Source organism: Clinocottus analis, unplaced genomic scaffold (genome assembly GCF_023055335.1).
Source record: "Clinocottus analis isolate CAN_PGR_092001 unplaced genomic scaffold, fCliAna1.0.p SCAF_11, whole genome shotgun sequence".
Lineage (NCBI taxonomy): Eukaryota > Metazoa > Chordata > Actinopteri > Perciformes > Cottidae > Clinocottus > Clinocottus analis.
In genome coordinates, this window is record NW_027175832.1 from 14,787,219 (window position 1) to 14,804,718 (window position 17,500).

General features: G+C 42.0%; 2 protein-coding genes across 4 annotated transcripts in view; both read right to left on the bottom strand.

The window, feature by feature from the left end:
• LOC137804518 (glutamate decarboxylase 1-like) overlaps positions 1–12,681 on the bottom strand; it is a 16,091-nt gene extending 3,410 nt beyond the window's left edge. Inside the window, exons 1-11 of one of the 2 annotated variants that reach the window (XM_068603809.1) lie at positions 12,405–12,681; positions 11,251–11,367; positions 8,955–9,011; positions 7,293–7,430; positions 6,340–6,582; positions 4,865–4,955; positions 1,132–1,244; positions 879–994; positions 462–541; positions 262–316; positions 56–172 (exon numbers count right to left, since the gene is read on the bottom strand). In XM_068603809.1, coding sequence (XP_068459910.1) covers positions 56–172; positions 262–316; positions 462–541; positions 879–994; positions 1,132–1,244; positions 4,865–4,955; positions 6,340–6,582; positions 7,293–7,430; positions 8,955–9,011; positions 11,251–11,326 — 1,086 coding nt within the window. In that variant the 5' untranslated portion in view covers positions 11,327–11,367; positions 12,405–12,681. The remainder of the gene's footprint in view (positions 1–55; positions 173–261; positions 317–461; positions 542–878; positions 995–1,131; positions 1,245–4,864; positions 4,956–6,339; positions 6,583–7,292; positions 7,431–8,954; positions 9,012–11,250; positions 11,368–12,404) is intronic. The other variant, XM_068603817.1, reaches the window with a different exon arrangement.
• Positions 12,682–14,279: 1,598 nt separating this feature from the next.
• erich2 (glutamate-rich 2) lies at positions 14,280–17,205 on the bottom strand. 2 transcript variants are annotated; one of them, XM_068571196.1, is made up of 10 exons: positions 17,060–17,205; positions 16,460–16,496; positions 16,334–16,370; positions 16,172–16,232; positions 15,460–15,496; positions 15,283–15,377; positions 15,088–15,191; positions 14,854–14,911; positions 14,689–14,760; positions 14,280–14,595 (listed from the first exon to the last, which is right to left on the bottom strand). In XM_068571196.1, the coding sequence occupies exons 2-10, from the start codon at positions 16,489–16,491 to the stop codon at positions 14,375–14,377; spliced, it is 717 nt and encodes a 238-aa protein (XP_068427297.1). In that variant the 5' UTR covers positions 16,492–16,496; positions 17,060–17,205; the 3' UTR covers positions 14,280–14,374. The 2 variants fall into 2 exon arrangements, with proteins under 2 accessions (XP_068427297.1, XP_068427296.1); XM_068571195.1 differs by having other exon boundaries at positions 16,334–16,373.
• Positions 17,206–17,500: the final 295 nt, after the last annotated feature.

Genomic DNA, 17,500 nt, shown 5'->3' on the forward strand with positions numbered 1-17,500 from the left:
TTACTACTACCACTACCAGTATACTACAAAAAATGTTCCAGTGTCCACTACTCACGTCGACATGGAGCCACAAGTTGTACTTCTCACAGATGTCAGCAATCTCGTTGATGGGGTCAAATGCTCCGTACACTGTCGAACCAGCGGTGGCATTCACGAACAACGGCACGTAGCCCTGCAGGATCAACGCGCATGACAATAAGAGTGAGAAGAAACCAAGAGAGAAACAAGCGAAGACAGAGATAAAGGAACGCTAACACTGACCTTCTGTTTGGCATCAAGGATCTTGGCCTCCAGATCGGCAGGAATGACTCTCCCCCTGAAAGAGCACCGAGCGCCATGTGATCATCAACACGCCATGCAAGCTGAACAAGAATCATGGAAGAGTCTCTTTCCCTTTTTCGCAACAGTGTGTTACCCATTTACTGTATTAATTGTGGCTTTAAAATAAATATATTGCCCACCTTTCGTCTGTGCTCAGCAGGATCACATTCTCACTGCCAAAACCCAGAGCAGCGCCAGCCTTCTTTATTGAGTAGTGACTCTGTAGGGACACATTCACCGTTCATTGAAATAATAGCGTCAAATAATACCGTGGCGATTTTGTGAGGTAATTGCTACTTGAGCTTTTGGCTCGCTTTCTGTCTGTCAGGTTTTCAGCTGTGCAATGCTTCGAAGACAAAAGCAGATGGGAGAAAGGCAAAGGGAATCTATAAAACTAACCATTGCCTGGATTCAAATAGATCTACTGATTATTACTGGATTTCTTCAATGGCCTCATTCTGCAGGCAATGAAGCATAGCGTCTGCTTTATTAAGATACTGAAAATAGAGTGTGTGCGTGTGTGTGTGTGTGTGTGTGTGTGTGTGTGTGTCACATACATGTTCAGACGTGAAGAGGACAAGGCGAGGCGCAGCAGACATGCCCTTGGTCTTGACCTCTGGGAAATACTTGTACCGTGCGATCATCACACTGTACATGTTTGAAATAGCGCCCCCTATAGAGGAGAGAAAGGCACATCAGCACCACGGACAGCAGGCTGGTAACTAATATTATTGCAAAATTAGTGGCATTCGCTCATTAGACTCATTCAACACAGTAAAACCCACTCAACCAGTTGTTCATTAGCCAAACCTGGTGAAAAGAGTCCGTCTCCCTCTCCATTGGGCCAACCAATCATCTCTCTCATTTTCTTCAGAGTCAGCTGCTCCATCAACACGAACACTGGAGCGATCTCATAGGTGAACCTGTCAATCATATCACAGAACGTGTGACTGCGTATCATTCAGCATTACTGCAATGGGAGAAGCACGGACATCCAGCACGAAGAATGAAAGAAGATTATTAAGCACACACTTGCAGATGAGAAAGCCTAAATACGGACGCGCCAACACACACACAAATTTATTTTTCCTTAGCTGTACTATAATTCCATCCACGGAGCACAAGCTGGAGCTTGTGCTGACTGGGCTAATTAAAAAGTGTCTGATAGGACCCAGGCAGCAAACATTCATATTCAAAAGCTTTCTAAAATCACTCGGTGGTTTTAATTAAAGCACACAAAGCTCTGATGGCTATCTGTCAATCCTGCCAATTTCAACGGCAAGTCTGAATGGGACTGATTTGATGGCTGAGAAGACGTGGGTGTGTGTGTGTGTGTGTGTGTGTGTGTGTGTGTGTGTGTGCGTGCGTGCGCGTGCGTGCGTGCGTGTGTGCAAAAGACCGGCAGGCCGAGTGTTTTGAAGAGATAACAGCCTCTGTTGACCCCGAAAAGCAGAAATTGAGGAAAACGGCAGGATTGTTAATTTTATTTTTTCATTAAAAGAAAGAGAAGGATGAAATGTCCACAAAGTAATATTCACAACACAGGGAGTATTGTTAGAGTAGGGAGATACAGAGGACAGCTTTAAAAAAAAAAGTGGTTGATGTATTTCTGTTCACTCTGTCGGCTAACAAAAGATTAAAAGGCTCAAAGCTTCGTCGGCAACAGCAGAGCAACACTCCTGGACAAGTGAAAGTAGATATAACTTGTCACAAAAAGCCAACATCAGTGAGGTCTGAGCTCTTGCTCTCTTTGCTAACTGACAGGCCATCTCATCGCCTCCCAGACGTACACACTTGGGACGGATCCCTGCTTACTACACTTTTAATGATGCCAGTTACACAACACTCCTCCACCCTTATCAGCAACCACCACCGCCATTACCATCGAGAGCAACAATCATATCTCCTCTCTACTTCGATTCCTCTCTGTTTCTTTCACAAGTATCTAAACAAGGACTGAGGCTGAGCTTGGTGAGAGAGCGGGAGGGATAAAGGCTTGTGAGCAGAGAGAGTTGGATGGAAACACAATGCGCCGAGTAAAAAATGTGACAACAAAGGAAAAGGAGGGGATGATAAGGAGGCAAGGCAAGGAAAAGCACAAAGAAGCAAGAAGAAATGGCAGAGAATTAAGGAGGGAAATACAGTGAATGCTGTGGATTCTGAGAATAGATGGAAATTAAATTAGAAAACAGAAGGATGGAGAAATAAAGAAGAAAAAGGCATTTTTCTTGTGCAATTATTCCTCATGACGGCTCACCCACGGTTTATTGGAACATTAGCTTCTGGTCAATAACTCAGATAAGATTGTGACCGCTGGGCTTCAACTATGAACAGTGGCAGCAATGCATAACATCATAAAGAAGCCTTATTTTGTCGCCTCTCACTGGCCTAATTTTAGAAATATGCTTTTCGTTGATATATTGAAATTAGGATCTATAATAATGAATCCCAAAATACCTAATATCCTGGATGGATCACTTTCATTTCTTCTTAAAATGTATCCACAGCAGAAAAGGGACAAAAGCAGGGCCCCTTTTTAAAATTTGCCTTCTCTCTCTGTGTCATTTCACGCTGTAATGACAATAATGGTGATCATTATCACAATCAGAGCCAATCATTGGTCTTTTCAGAGTGAAAATTACCCCTCAGTCACCTGCCCGTCTCCAGGGACAGCCTCTAAATGCCCTTATTATCATCATCAAGGGCACTCTATGTGTATGAGTGTGTGTGTGTGCGTGTGAGAGTTTGTGTGTGTGTGTGTGTGTCTATGTGACTAACCCTCTGACCCCCCACCGCACTCTTCTCTCAGCCCCACCAAAGGCGCACTGAGTCAGTCTGTAACCACGGGGACAATGAAGCCAGAATGAGAGCACTCCGCAGGGAGCTGCCGCAGCCAGTTTCCAGCGTGTCACATGGTTTTCTGTGCAGCCGGAGAACATTGTGTGTCAGTGTGGGGCCCAGCTGGCCTATCTGCTAAGACCAGCTCTCAATGAGCCTGCAGCAAATGGACTGGAAACCCTAGCTGCTGTATCTGGGACATCCAGAGCTGGTGTGTGTGTGTGTGTGTGTGTGTCTGTGTGTGTGTGTGTGTCTGTGTCATTATGAAAGTGTGCGCCAGTGTGTGAATTCAATGGCCCTGTCGTCGTCTTCCAACCGGGAGATGGGAAGTTGTTTTTTTTCCCCTAAGAGTGGGTGGTTTCCTAAGCTAATGTTTTGAGAAATGGGATAAATTAAGTGACGCAATTCCCTTTAGCGTTGGGTTTATTACACGTGCATTGATCTTTTCTTCAGCAGTCTGGAAGGAAATATTGTGAATATAAGTGTTGTATATTGTCCTCTGCACACTTGTGTGGTCTTTTTGCACTATGCAGGTGCTGCTGTCAGTTTGTACCATGAAACTCTACATCACTGTCGCCGAGGACGACTCTCTCACATGTGTTGTTAGATATTTAAGTGACTGGTTCTGCTTTGGAAATCAGTTTTCATGCCTTTTTGTTTTTGTTGTCATACCGAGATTGTGTTCGTCTAGTACATTTAAAGAGACATATACGTAGAAAGAATGAGTTAATTAATACAAGAAGTGTCTATTCTGAGGATTTTCCTTTGTCCCAGGACACTTATTAATACTATGTTGGTAAATTGAGTATTTTTAGGTATACAAAATAATTAAAAAATTAAGTTTCATGATGACATTTTAATATTTGTTTTTACTTTTTTACTTAACTGACAAAGTTATTGAGAATATCATTGATATTCTCAGCCCTGAATACATTACGCTGTACACTTCCTCAAACTTAATATTAATTCCGTAAATTTTCCAAAGGGCATATGGCTGTAATTCGTTCAACAAGGATAACAATTTAAAAAGACTTACTAATTTTGTAAGTGAGAATAAATTGTCAGACCTGCATTGATTACTGTAAAGGTGTCCGTGTCTATGAGTGTAACTCTGCATGTGTCTGTATTTAATATTATAGATAGTAGATAGTGTGATGTTCTTTACCATAGAGTGGTCATAACACAAGTTATAGCTTATTTACAGTTTGTGTGTGTGTGCGTGTGTGTGTGTGTGTGTGTGTGTGTGTGTGTGTGTGTGTGTGTGTGTGTGTGTGTGTGTGTGTGTGTGTGTGTGTGTGTGTGTATGTGTGTGAGATGTTGATGTGGCTCATGCCCTCTATTAGACTGGGCCACCATGTAACTGTGACCTGAGATCAATATGCAATCTAACCACCCCTGGGGGCTGGGCTGCCTCCGATCTACAGTACAGCACGGTGGCAGCCTGCCTGTCAATACACTGTCTCAACGGGACAAACCAAACACTTTATATAACTGCCCTTAGAGGCTGTATTCGAACCAATTGCCGTGTTGTAGCTGGGAGGAACAAAATGAGCTCTTCCGCCATGACCATATGAGAACGACTGGGGGCTATTTCCAGTGGCCTACAAACTGGAAACCTCAGTAGCCCTGTCATGACATGATGAGGTGTTTTCCCCAAACAACCAATAACTGTGTCATGCACAAGCGCAAAGAACATATGACTTACATGTTGGTGTTAGCAGTAGAGGTGAGCCACTCCCCAGCCAGACCGATGATGTCCAGACCAGAAGACAACTGGTTGAAGAATCGTGGGTGACCTAAGGATGAAAAATATATCTTACTTAATGGCTTTCCTATTAACAGGGCTTCACTGCCTTGATGAGGGATTCTGGCTTTATATATATAATTCTATAAAAAGAAAGCCAACGGAAAGACAGACACTGAAACATCTGCTTTGTCCTGAGTACGATAGCTTTGTGAAGACGTGACGATAATGTGCTGCAGGCTAAAGCTGACCGCCTGTCTGGTTGTTACATGTTTAAACACCCCATAAAGAAACAGTTCTTTATTTCAATATTCACAGTTGTTCGACCATGAAACCTCAGGGATCTGACATAGCACTTCTCAGTGTACATAATTACATTGGTAACAAGGCTATATGACAGCCATTTAGACTCTAAGGTGCTCGCACACACAGCCACCGTCAAGAGGCCGGGAGCATAAATGCAGTCTTGGATATAAGCAGCTTTTGGAGGTGGTGCTGTGTGGCTCACACACACACACACACACACACACACACACACACACACACACACACACACACACACACACACACACACACACACATTCACGTCTTCTCAGCCATCAAATCAGTGTACTACTGTGTATAGTGATTCATATTGTGCCACTTCTGAATACAAAATATATAAAATCGAAAGAATACAACTAATATCAAAGACATGGCTGCTTAACAGCAAAAGGAATTAAAGGTCCGCCACACATTTCAGCACCGTGAGCAGCTCTCCCACAGTGGGCCTTAACAAGATTGAGCACAAAGAAAAAGACAAAAAAAAAAACTCTCGGAATGAAAAGTGGGGTTGAGTTGTAGGCACAGTAGACCCCACATGATATATAAAACCCAAGGGACAGTTTGAGCGTTGTCGTTTGTAACAGCTTGAAACAGCCCGTGTTAAGATCCCCTCAGGCGACACTCGCTTTAATAAGTCGAGGGGAAAGAAAAGGAGGATGTCAACTGAATTACCGGGGGGACAATAAATAAGGCAGTCACCGTAATGGGCTGTATACTATCTGGCAAACAGCTCCCTCTCTAATTATTTGTGTTGAATCCCACCATTTATATGAAAGGAGCAAGATGGACACATCTTGTTTTAATGTATTTTTTTTATATTGGAATATTATTTGAGATGCCATCCGAGAGATAAGTATCAGAAAAAGACAAATCCTCACATTAGGTTATGCTTTGTATCGTGACATCTATATCTTGGTCTGCAGGTAAAAATACTTTTTTTGAACTGACAGCGAAGGTTAATTGCTTTTCATCTCCACGCGTTCAGTGTCCTTTTGCTATTTAAAATAATGTTTGCCACCATATGAATTCTTTAACAGCCCCCCACCATCCTGCCTATTTTCCTCAGGTACAGCTCTATAGTACAGCTTAACCTTGAAGATGTCCTGGCCTACCTGTCCGAACTCCATATTTGAGCGTGTCCCTGCAGTCCACCAGGATCTGCTCCAGGGATTCAGGCTGGTCAGACAGCTCCAAGTTGAAGCCCTCCATGCCCTCCAGGAGCTGGTGAGGGTGGTGGAAGTCCAGCACCTTGGTGGAGCGGTCGAAAGTCTTCTTGACGTAAGTGGTGAGGATGTCAACCATCTCCAGCAAAAACTGTATGGTGGGCTCCTCTCCATTTTTGGCTGGCAGCAGGTCTAAGAGGTGAGGAGAAAGATGGTGGTCATGTAGCTTTTCGCTAAATTGGGCTTTCCTTGGAGCAAACCCTTACAGCGCTGGGCTCTGAGCATGTTGACCATCACTTCTAATGCCTTCAGAAAGCTTTAGGCACATAGTCATTCTTTTTAGTCCAAATTTGATTTTGTATTTCTTACAATTTTTCTGTTGGTGACTTATGTCTGATCATTATTTTCTTTGGTCGTACAAGGTATTATTTATAATAGGCTAACAATAAGGCCTATAGTGAAATCATAGGCCTATTATGTCGTATATGAGCTGAGAAGTGCATCCTATTTTTTTTTTACCATGTCTCAACAGGTATAGTCTTACTGAAGACCCCTTATAAAAACAAAAACAAAAAAAACATTATAATAATTGTTCTATATTGTCAATCACTTGACACTGGCCAACCCTCAGCTTTTGGTTGTTTTTCTAGATATTATATATATATATATATATATATATATATATATATATATATATATATATATATATATATATATATATATATATATATATATATGTGTGTGCTTCTTTGAGAGCTTTTAACGTCTTTATCTCGACAAACTCACCAAGAGTCACATTATTTCAAAGTAATGAGCCGACAAATAATATGACCACCCAAGTTCAGTTTTATTTTTATTTTAAAAAAAAAAAAATTTTACGCAGCGTCGCGTACAGCTCTCACCTCTAGCGAACAGGTTGGAGAAGTCGGTCTCGGTGAGGCGGAAGCGCGCGTCCCTGTCACTGTTGTCGCACGAGAGCAGGTTCTTCTGACCCGCGAGCCTCCCTTTCTCCTCCAGGCTGTTGTTCTTCTGCAGGAACCCTAGGGTGTTACACGGCGAAGGGCAGGAGTTATCACCAAACACCTCCATCCCAAACACGAGGAAAAAGACCAGTATGGGACCAGAACAGATACAAATAAAAAATGCAAGAATCACGAATGATGAATGTCCAAATATTCAGTGGTATTTAGTCTGTAAATATATACGTGGCAAGGTAGATTTAGAAAAATATCAGTTGTATTAATTAAGCTGTTAAAGTCTGTATTCTTCCATGAGAAATGCTTTTCTGGTGGAGGCCAAACCTATCAGCCATATATGTACACACACACACACACACACACACACACACACACACACACACACACACACACACACACACACACACACGTTCTGGTAGTGGGGTGGAGCCCCCCATCATGTGACATCACAACCACACCCCTGTGAGGAAGCAGCAGGAGCAGACTGATCGGCTCAGTGGACACGCCCGCAGCGATGACCCGCACAGCCAATAAACGCACACCCTATAAAGAGGGGTTAATGACGGATGCACAGACCCAATAGCGAGGCCTATATGTTTTCAACTCTATGATTGATCGTTATATGGGCTCGTTATGTCTGGAGGATAATGTGGTCACGTGTGAGCTATAGTCGTGAAGTCCTACACCCTTGTGCAAGCGTCAAATACTGCCTCTTGTATTTTTCCAATGGGAACTTCATAACGCCTATTAAATCGTATATGACCTATTCAAAATCAATATTTGAGACTCTCTAACTACCAAAGCCTCTATATAGAAATTGTTCCATTCCATTTATATTCCAGTCCATTAAAAATGTAATTTAGACCAAGAAATGGGCGATATTCGATTATTTGGTCTAAATAGATTTCTGCCGCAACCAAACTGGCCAACGAGCTAAAGCATGTTTGAATAGATCATATTTATATGACATTTATTTCCCGTTTGCAGCTGCAACAGTCACCGGGAGAAACAAATTCCTTCAAAGGATGACTGCAAAAGCACGTCCACTCTACAGGCCATCAGTGAGATTAACAGAAGCTATATCAGAGAAAATGTATTCTTATCTGAATGGGAAATGAAGAAAAACACTCTATTCATGTTATTCTGGGCTTTATAGCATTTATCTACAGGCCTGTCTCGGTGATTTTTCTCCTGGCGGTGAAATGGAAAAGACATGGGGAGCTCGGGGGGTTGTGATCCGGGGCTCTCATCATCAGACCTACGGGCTAATGTCCACTGACCTTTGGAAGATGGAAACACACTGTGACAGTCGTGGATGGTCCTGCTCTATAACCGCCTTCATAATGGCCTATTTCTGGCCTCCAAACAGGTTTATTTATTTACACACAGACAAAAAAAAGATAACAGCTCCGCCATGATATCACATTCGGTAGATATCACATTCGGAATATTATGGAGTCATACATCCACCATAAGTGAATATGGCCCTTCTGAAATTGCTTTATTCTAAGACGTCCCAATGTGACTAAGATGAAAGGAGTTGTGTTTTGCGTATGCCCCGCCCCCTTGTCGGGAAAAGAAACTTACCACAAATCTTCATCCCCAGTTTCCGTGTGCATCCGTGCATCCACGCATATTCGTTGGCTAAAACAGAATGAACGTTTGAGTTTCTGGTGCTGCAGGCCGCGGAGTCAAAGTGGATGGGGGCGGATGATGCATGTGTATTTTATATATATAAAGCTGGTGGAGCACAGTGAGCACAGTGGAGGCGTGATGCGGACGGCTCTTGGCCGGGTGCGTGACTCTGAACTCACGGGTTGTTTTGATATTTTCATTTAGACATTCAGCTATTTGGTTTAAATATACGTGGACTTTGTTTAACCAAACCTTTGTCCACCTTTTTTTTTTTTTTAAATTGTATTTACCACAGCACCCACTGATCACAAGAGGATGAGTCTTATAACATTTCCGATTTGAGTTCAATCAATGGACACCGGCAGTAGCCGCGGCTCACACACCCAGCCAAGGGGCGGAGTGGAATTAACGCGCGTGAAATGAGCTCACGGAGGAGGGCAGGAATTAATTGAGTGAAACACAGTATGTGACTGGAGCGAGCTGGAGATGTCTGTGGCCGGAAAGTCTTTAGCCGGCGTATTGCAGAAACTTATAAGCAGGCTCTGTAGGGTGTCTCATGCATACACGCACTCACAGCCACACACACCCGAGCGTGGACATGCGTGAGCAGAGATGGAGCAGAAGCCGGAGGGAATAAAAAAAAAAAAATGCAGAGCGCGAGGCGGCGAGTGCACCTGATGGATAACTTCCAAGACAAAAACAAGTATTTAAATTGACTGAAGCAATTGAGAGAAACCAAAGAACAGCTCGGAGGTGCTGAGGCCAAGGCATACACACCCACATACGCACGCACGCACAGGCAGGCGCGCGCGCACACACACGCACGCAGAGACACTACAAGCCGCCGGGCGTGAGATGAAGCGTGGAGGAGAGATAATGGCGACATCGAGCAGCAGTATACGAGCAAAATCAGACAAAACAAACATCTTCTTTTTCATAATGGGCCTTTTTCAGGGACAATTTCAAATTAGAAATAAGTCTGAGGTTTTTGTAGACATGTGTGTCGACACCCAAGGGCATACAATGCATAAAAGACATTGTTCGATTAAGAGAGACAATAAGAAATTGAATTGAACACCGGCACCGAAGGAACTGTAGCTTATTTCCTTTTGCATTTGGCCGAAGACAAAAACACGAAATTATTTCCCCGCGTTGCACTGCAGATGCTGCTCGGGTGCGCTGTGGAGACGGTTCCGTGCATGTGGCTTTCAAATGATTAATTAACCCATAGGTTAATGTATCGCCTACATCAATATGTTCAGACACTTTTTTTTTTTTTAAACAAACAGCAAAATATGTCTCCAAGAGCAAATAATATATACAGCCTATAGCCTCGAGGGCCTACAACATCCTGCCTGGGAAACAAGATAAGATGAATCATGACAGAATATAAATTATCATTAACATAATATATATATATATATATATATATATATATATATATATATATATATATATATATATATATATATATATGTGTGTCCTTGAAAAATGCTGCTTTGAATACATTTTACGATTAAAACCAGGCAACGGAGGCATTTACAAAGGGGGGAAAGGGGGAGAAATGTGAGAACAGGAATATATTCGATCGGAAAATGCATTTTCAGTCGAAAAATGTTATCAGTAAATGCTCTTGTAGCATTATAAATACCAATGCTTTAATGGCACATTATTTCTGCGCCAGGTCCACTACTCGGTGCGCACCGCCGACCCGCCAGACAGCGACAGGCAGCTGTGATGGCTCTGTTTTTAACCGGAATGATTAACGACGGAGCCCACACAGCAAATGGCCCGGGCGAGACTCGCTTTTATCAGACAGAGAAGGAGGAGAGAGAGGAGAGGGGAAAGAGTGTGTGAGGGAGAGAGAGAGAGAGAGAGAGAGAGAGAGAGAGAGAGGGGGGGGGGACGGAGAGGCAGACAGAGGGATGCGTGTAGTTGGGGCAGGTTGAGAGCGGGAGAGGGGAGTACTGGAGCCTTCGTGCTGGCTATAGATCTCACTGCATAAGTGTCTTTGAGCAAGGCACAAAATTGCTGTCAGCTCCAGTGGGCTATGTAAGCACGCGCCGGAGACGGACAACCTTAACGAGAATTTACCCTCGAGGATCGATGCTGGGATCACAGAGTGCTATCAACACAGAAAGAGAGAGAGAGAGAGAGAGAGAGAGAGAGAGAGAGAGAGAGAGAGAGAGAGAGAGAGAGAGAGAGAGAGAGAGAGAGAGAGAGAGAGAGAGAGAGAGAGAGGACGTACTTGTGGATGGAGGTCCTAAATTGGCGGAGTTGGGGTCCTGGTCCCCGCCAGAGGCTTTCGGTTCAGACGTAGCCATCAGTCCTCTGTTATCTGATCTCCAGTTGGGAAATAATTCAGCTGCAAATAAAAACGATCCAGGGTTAAGAGATAGCCAGGTCAGTTTATACAAACCACACCTATATATATATATATATATATATATATATATATATATATATATATATATATATATATATATATATATATATATATATATTAACTGTAATCGATTTATAGGATTGTATCTGAAAATGAGCATTCACTGTGCGTCGCAGAAACGAGATATTCCCGAAGGAGAGCTGATTGGTCAACGAACCAAGTCGCGCAATTTGGGGAGGATTGCACTTCGACGCACCAGCAATGCGCGCATCAGGATAAACAGTCACGGTGATAACATAATGCATATGGGTACATTCATTTCGGAGATATTAATAAATATGTCGTGCATTCAATTGGTCATTAAATAATCCCAGGGTTACTGACGTTAATGGCCAATATTAAAGATACAAATTCAAAAGTTGTCAGGGAGAAAAAAAATACATATTTGTCCTTTGTTCTAATGGCTCGTTGGAGCAAAAATACCTTTTTTGTCTTTATCGATGTCTTGATCAGAGCCGCACCAGACTGCGTGTCTGAGATCATTAAAGGAATAAACACAATAATATATGTGTGTGTGGGTGTATATATATACACACACAAGTAAAAAAAAAAACGATGCATTCAGCCTGCCATAGTCAAGATGACATCTGAGGAAAAACTAAATGAACCGATGACAGGACAGACTGATTTATTAAGCACATATTGATAAGATGCACCGGCGTTTACCAATTGACTCAGCAATCGACATTTCAATTAAGTTGCGCTTTGAACACGCACATCCCGTACCACCATCACTCACTGTCATCGTGGCACGAGAGACAGACTGGACTACTAATGAATCCTTCTGTCACTCATCCGGGACTCATTTCTTTCAAACGACACGACGAATTATGACAGATTTGCAACTCCAACGTTACAATCACCTGTGTGTGTGTTTATGAAACAATTGAATGAAGAAAATCCACATATCAAGGGGAGCATGCCATGATATGAAATGAAAAGAGGAGGCGTCTTACCGGCTCACGAGCGCACAGGTTGCCGAGTCCAGACAAACTATAACTAGATGTTACAATTAGCGCCCAAAGACACGACAAGCAACAGTCCACAGTGATAGCGGAATACCAGAGCGCACTAATACAATCCCATCCAGCGGCGCGCAAGTGACCCTTTTCTCCCTCAAGAATATCTTTTATTCGTTATTTATATCTCAGACTCCGGCTGCCCATTGGTCTCTTCACGCAAGCGTGAGTCACAGCCTTGCCTCCCTCTGACGACTAATGAAGCTTCCCTGAGTGTTGCTGACAGCCACAATCCACTTCAAGGAGCCTAAAAGGGGCGAAAAGAAAAAGCACCAATGACGTACGCCTGCCGCCCCTCTGCGCGTCTCCAGGTGTGGGTGGGTGTCACGGGATGGAGACGTGGATGTGATTTTTTTTTCTTTTTCTTTTTCTGAGTGGGGTTACATAGCAGTTGACCTTGGGATGACAATCCCAGTTTGGGTCTGAGGAACAACGGTTATAGTTTATAGACTCAGCTCCAATGGCAGCGACTGTAATATTCCCCTTCATGAGATGACAACATTGCATGCATCATAATGTTTGACCTGCACATTTTTTATTTTTTAATAACTGTGACATGGACAATAACACAGAGGCATCAAAGTGAATCCAGCCTGGAGGGCGGTGACTCATGGTCGTCCCCCTGCCTGCGTCCTGGTCCACCGGATTGCCAGAGAGCAGCCATTATGTTCATCCAGTCATTGCAAATTACACAGCCTTCATCAGAGGAAGCTCACTTTTCCTCTTTGACAAGTGCCATCATGTGATAATAACTCAGAATATACTGCAGCATGCCAAGAGGATGGATTGGCTGTGTGTGTGTGCTTGTCTGTGTGAGAGGCTGTGTAACCGTTACAGTGGTGATCCAGTGTGCACATAGAAAACCCTTCACTGTTCATATCAACATTTGTTCATTTAAAAGTGTCACGATTTTAACATCTCACTTTGTACTGGGTTGAAGCTGTTTTTTTTTTTAAACTTTGTAATAATCTGAAGAGTTCCTTGACCCAGCAAAGGTACAACGCCAACAGAACCAGCTCGTGCTTGTTTCACCTCATTTGAGACCATCTGTGCTCTGACCGTTACTCTGCCACTTCAACACATAAGTCAAGCTTTTCATCCAAATCTAGTGCCAATTCGAACCAAATTTCTAAAAAAATATGCAAAAGAAAATGCAAATGAATGTGCATTTCCCTCTTTTGGGCCAATATTAAGCATTATAAGCAGCTGTTAGGGCTCCCCAACAGAGCATTTCAGAAAGAAGATGAGCGCAACAAAATGGATAATTTAAAGGGCCACGTGACCTTAATTGGTGGAAAACTAGAAAACGTGAAGGATATGAATATGTATTTAATGTACCAAGTAGAGAAATGTCTCCTCATCGCTGTGGCACTTTGGTCCTGACAGAAATAACTCAAACACTATTGGATTGATCACCATTGCAATTCAAAATATTCAAGGTGAAATTTGGTGAACTCCTGAACTTTCATGTTAGCGCCGTCATCATGTCAACGTTTCAGTTTGTCCATAAAGGTTTCACCAAACACTTGACAAACCAGTGACATTCCCACTAGCCTCGACTGTCCTTTGTTTCAAAGCGTTTGATTGCGAATGTGAGCATGCTAACACACTAACCAAAGAGCCTGAACAGTACATCTGCTATGCATAACGCTAGCTGGAGTGGAAACATGTCCTGATCAGCTATATATTTTTTGTATTGCCAGTTTTATGTTTCCATTCAGCTTTGTCAACAAAATGGTATTCACAGGTGAAATACTTTTTAAATACAATTGTCATAACACCTTCAAAATACACAAAGACAAATGTAGTCGCTTTGTGGGTTGAAATATAATTTATTTTCAATATCTGACAAGATGTTGTCAAGCAGAGGTATCTTATGTTGCCTCTGTTGGTTTGGTCAAATATTTTCAGGGGGAAATGTGACAAGGAGGACACGGCTTGTGTCTGTTTACTTGCTTTTCTTTTTCTTTATCATCATCATCATCATCATCATCATCATCATCTGAGAGTGAGGAGGAGGAGCAAGATGAAGAGGAGCGCCTTGAGCTCTTAGATGAGTCCCCATCGCTCCCAGAGTCCTCATCATCATCTTCTTCGTTTTCCTCAGTGCTCTGCTCTGACTCTTGCTCTAATAGAAAAGGCATGATACAAACTCATGACTCGTGTTTTGTAATATGCAGAAAAAAGTGTTTGCTATCGTATAAAAACAAGGGGCTCTTACCCTCCAACAGCTTCCTCTGGATCAGCGGGAGAAACTCGGAGGCCTCAGGATTGTCTGGTTCGTAGATGAGAACTGGAACGAGGAGAGAAGAGGCAGCATTGACTGACTTCACCTGTGGCTGATTTATTGACTGACAGACATAGTTGATGGATGCGTAACACTTACTCATTTGACACAGTTTGCTGGCCAGCTGGTAGTCTCTGTCCCCCGCAGCTCTGAGAAACTGAAACCACACATTTTCACTTGAGGTTCTATATATATATAGGTGGGGTTTGCATAAACTGACCTGGCTATCTCTTGACCCTGGACCGTTTTTATTTGCAGCTGAATTATTTCCCAACTGGAGATCAGATAACAGAGGACGGATGTAGTGTGCAGTCATTGATTGTGCTTAGTTACCTCCATTATTAGCTCCACTGGTGCCGTGATGTCTTCATCCTCAACATCCTCTTCCTCGGTCTGTTGTTCCTCCCCATTTGGCTCACGTATCGGTAGAGGCATAGCTGGTGGAGTAGAATGTGTTGGTCCTCTTGACAACCATCAACACCATCCCATCTAGCTACTTTTATTCGACTTAGTTATTTAACAACCCACCTGTTAGTTTTGACTCTGGGGGCTCAATGTTTCTCAAGTCTTTTATTTTCAGCTCGTCATCAGCTACTGCAGCAAACTGTGTGTGTTCTCCAACCCTGAAAGCACATTTAGGATTTAAAACTACGTTGGCAATATTTAATTTTTTGTTTGATCACACGGGATGTGAATTTAGAGTACCCTAGTGTTCTCTTATTGGATTCCTTTGCTGAGAACTCTGCAGGGGTAAAGCAGACAAACAAGACATTTAATTCAGCGAGGAAACATGGATTTTATATATTCTTTATATATTCTTTTGTGACTAAATAGACAATAGAACAGGCTAAAAATGTTTGTCGATATCATGCTGTAAACAAAACATGAAACTTTCCGTGACAGTCTGGAGGAATGATAGGAAGAAAATGACGCAGATAGATAGAAAAGTTAGCTTTTGGTGTGCGTAGCATGTCTTTTCATTCAGTCACTCATAACTAATGTTTGTGACTAACTGCATTTCCCAGGAATTACTTTGGAAAAAGTTATCAAGCATGCAGTAACACATACATCAATATGGTTGTGAAGAGCAATAGCAATTGCAATGATATAGCCACTAGCATTTTTAATGTATGATGACGCAGGAGTTGCCCTCTTTAAAGCTGCGAAATACAAGTTAGGGAGAGAAAACAGAACGGAAAAAGCAATGACAGAGCAAACAGTGTTTACCTGAGGGGAAGCCAGAAGCTGGGTGCAAAGCTTCAAATAGTTTTCTACTTTGAATATTGAATTAAGCCCCTTTAACATGTGTCAGGGTTAAATTGTATTCTAATCTTTCAACTGGATTGAATATATTTTTTATAATAATAATAATAATAATAATAATAAAAATAATGACATGAGTTTCACCACCACATACTGTCTGTATCCGGCAAGGCCCCACTTGGAAACCCAGACTTTTGAGTCTTCTGGCAAGAAACCTTAAGGAAGTGATATTTTACATTTGTTTTATTGCAGTTGTGACACAAAACATGTTTCTGTCAATCTAGTCTTGGATACTGTGTCAGAATACTGTACATACCTTTACAGAACAAAGCACCTGGGTTGGAAGACTCCTCCTGCTGGTTGGAAAACGTAAATGAACAAATAAAAATACTATATGAATGTTATTTAAAACGTATATTTGCTGAGATGGGACTTATCTTACCGAGATTTATCAGTGACTTTGTTTTTCGCCATGTTGTCTAGAACACAATGAGAATGCTTAATTATGGACAACGTATGACCTACTTAAACAATACTTTAATTCAACAATGTAATTAATAATAAAAAAAACATGTTAGCCTATGTAAATGAAAAACTAGAGTGCAATAAAACTGAACACCATTTACTTTCTTCTTTAGTGTTTACCCGTTTCTGTGGATCCACTCTAACCTGAACATAAAATTACAGCATGTGAAATAATGTGACCATCTAATTGTCATTGTTTGTCAAATAATTAATTCAATATGGATTCAAGGTTAATATCAGTGTGGCCTAGTGTGTCTGTCTGCGTACACTTTTTTTGTATTTGAAAAATTAGTTTAAAACTTAATTTACTAATAAAGCTGATCAAGCAACACACGTGATACTGAAATTCATGAATATCGACACGTCTCCACTTACCAGGTAACTTAACCTACCTGCTAATTTAAGATAGTTCGTTAACATAGCTTGGTTGACAGGCTAGGTAGCGCCGAGCTAGCTAGCTGATAACTAACAATCTTAAATTAGTAGGTACAGTTAAGTAATGGCACCGTTTGCTCACCTGCACATGGATGAAGATGAACGACGGCAACTTAAGGCACTATTCTGTTACTTTCCTATAATTGTGAAATACGATGGAATCAGGTTGTCTTCATGGTTAACTCGCTAAATTATAGTCATTGTGGCTGCAACGCAACAGTATATACCCGTGGCCATAGTAACGGAGCGACTCCGTCTCGATGTTGCCTTCACGTACTGCCGTACATTTCGCCTTTAACCCCAACCCATGTTTTTTTTTAAATTTTAACTGGTAGTTAATGCAATTCCTATTCATTGGGTTGTTAATTCGCCCATTGCGTAATGTTACCGATGTTATAAAAGTGTTGTCATGTACTTGTAAATGTATCACATGCTACTATTCATAATTCTGCTGTTCATATCCAACCTTAGTTTGCAACAGTGGTGCAAAGTCGTTTTGGCTGCTTTGAGAAATATAAATTAA

Excerpts from the sequence above, each read along its gene's own strand:
- erich2 (XM_068571195.1), bottom strand. The coding sequence starts at position 16,491 with ATGGCGAAAAACAAAGTCACTGATAAATCTCG. Across the intron at positions 14,912-15,087 it reads CAGTGGAGCTAATAATGGAG|TTTCTCAGAGCTGCGGGGGA; the intron begins GTAACTAAGCAC and ends GTGTGGTTTCAG. Across the intron at positions 14,761-14,853 it reads CAGCAAACTGTGTCAAATGA|TTCTCATCTACGAACCAGAC; the intron begins GTAAGTGTTACG and ends TCCTCGTTCCAG.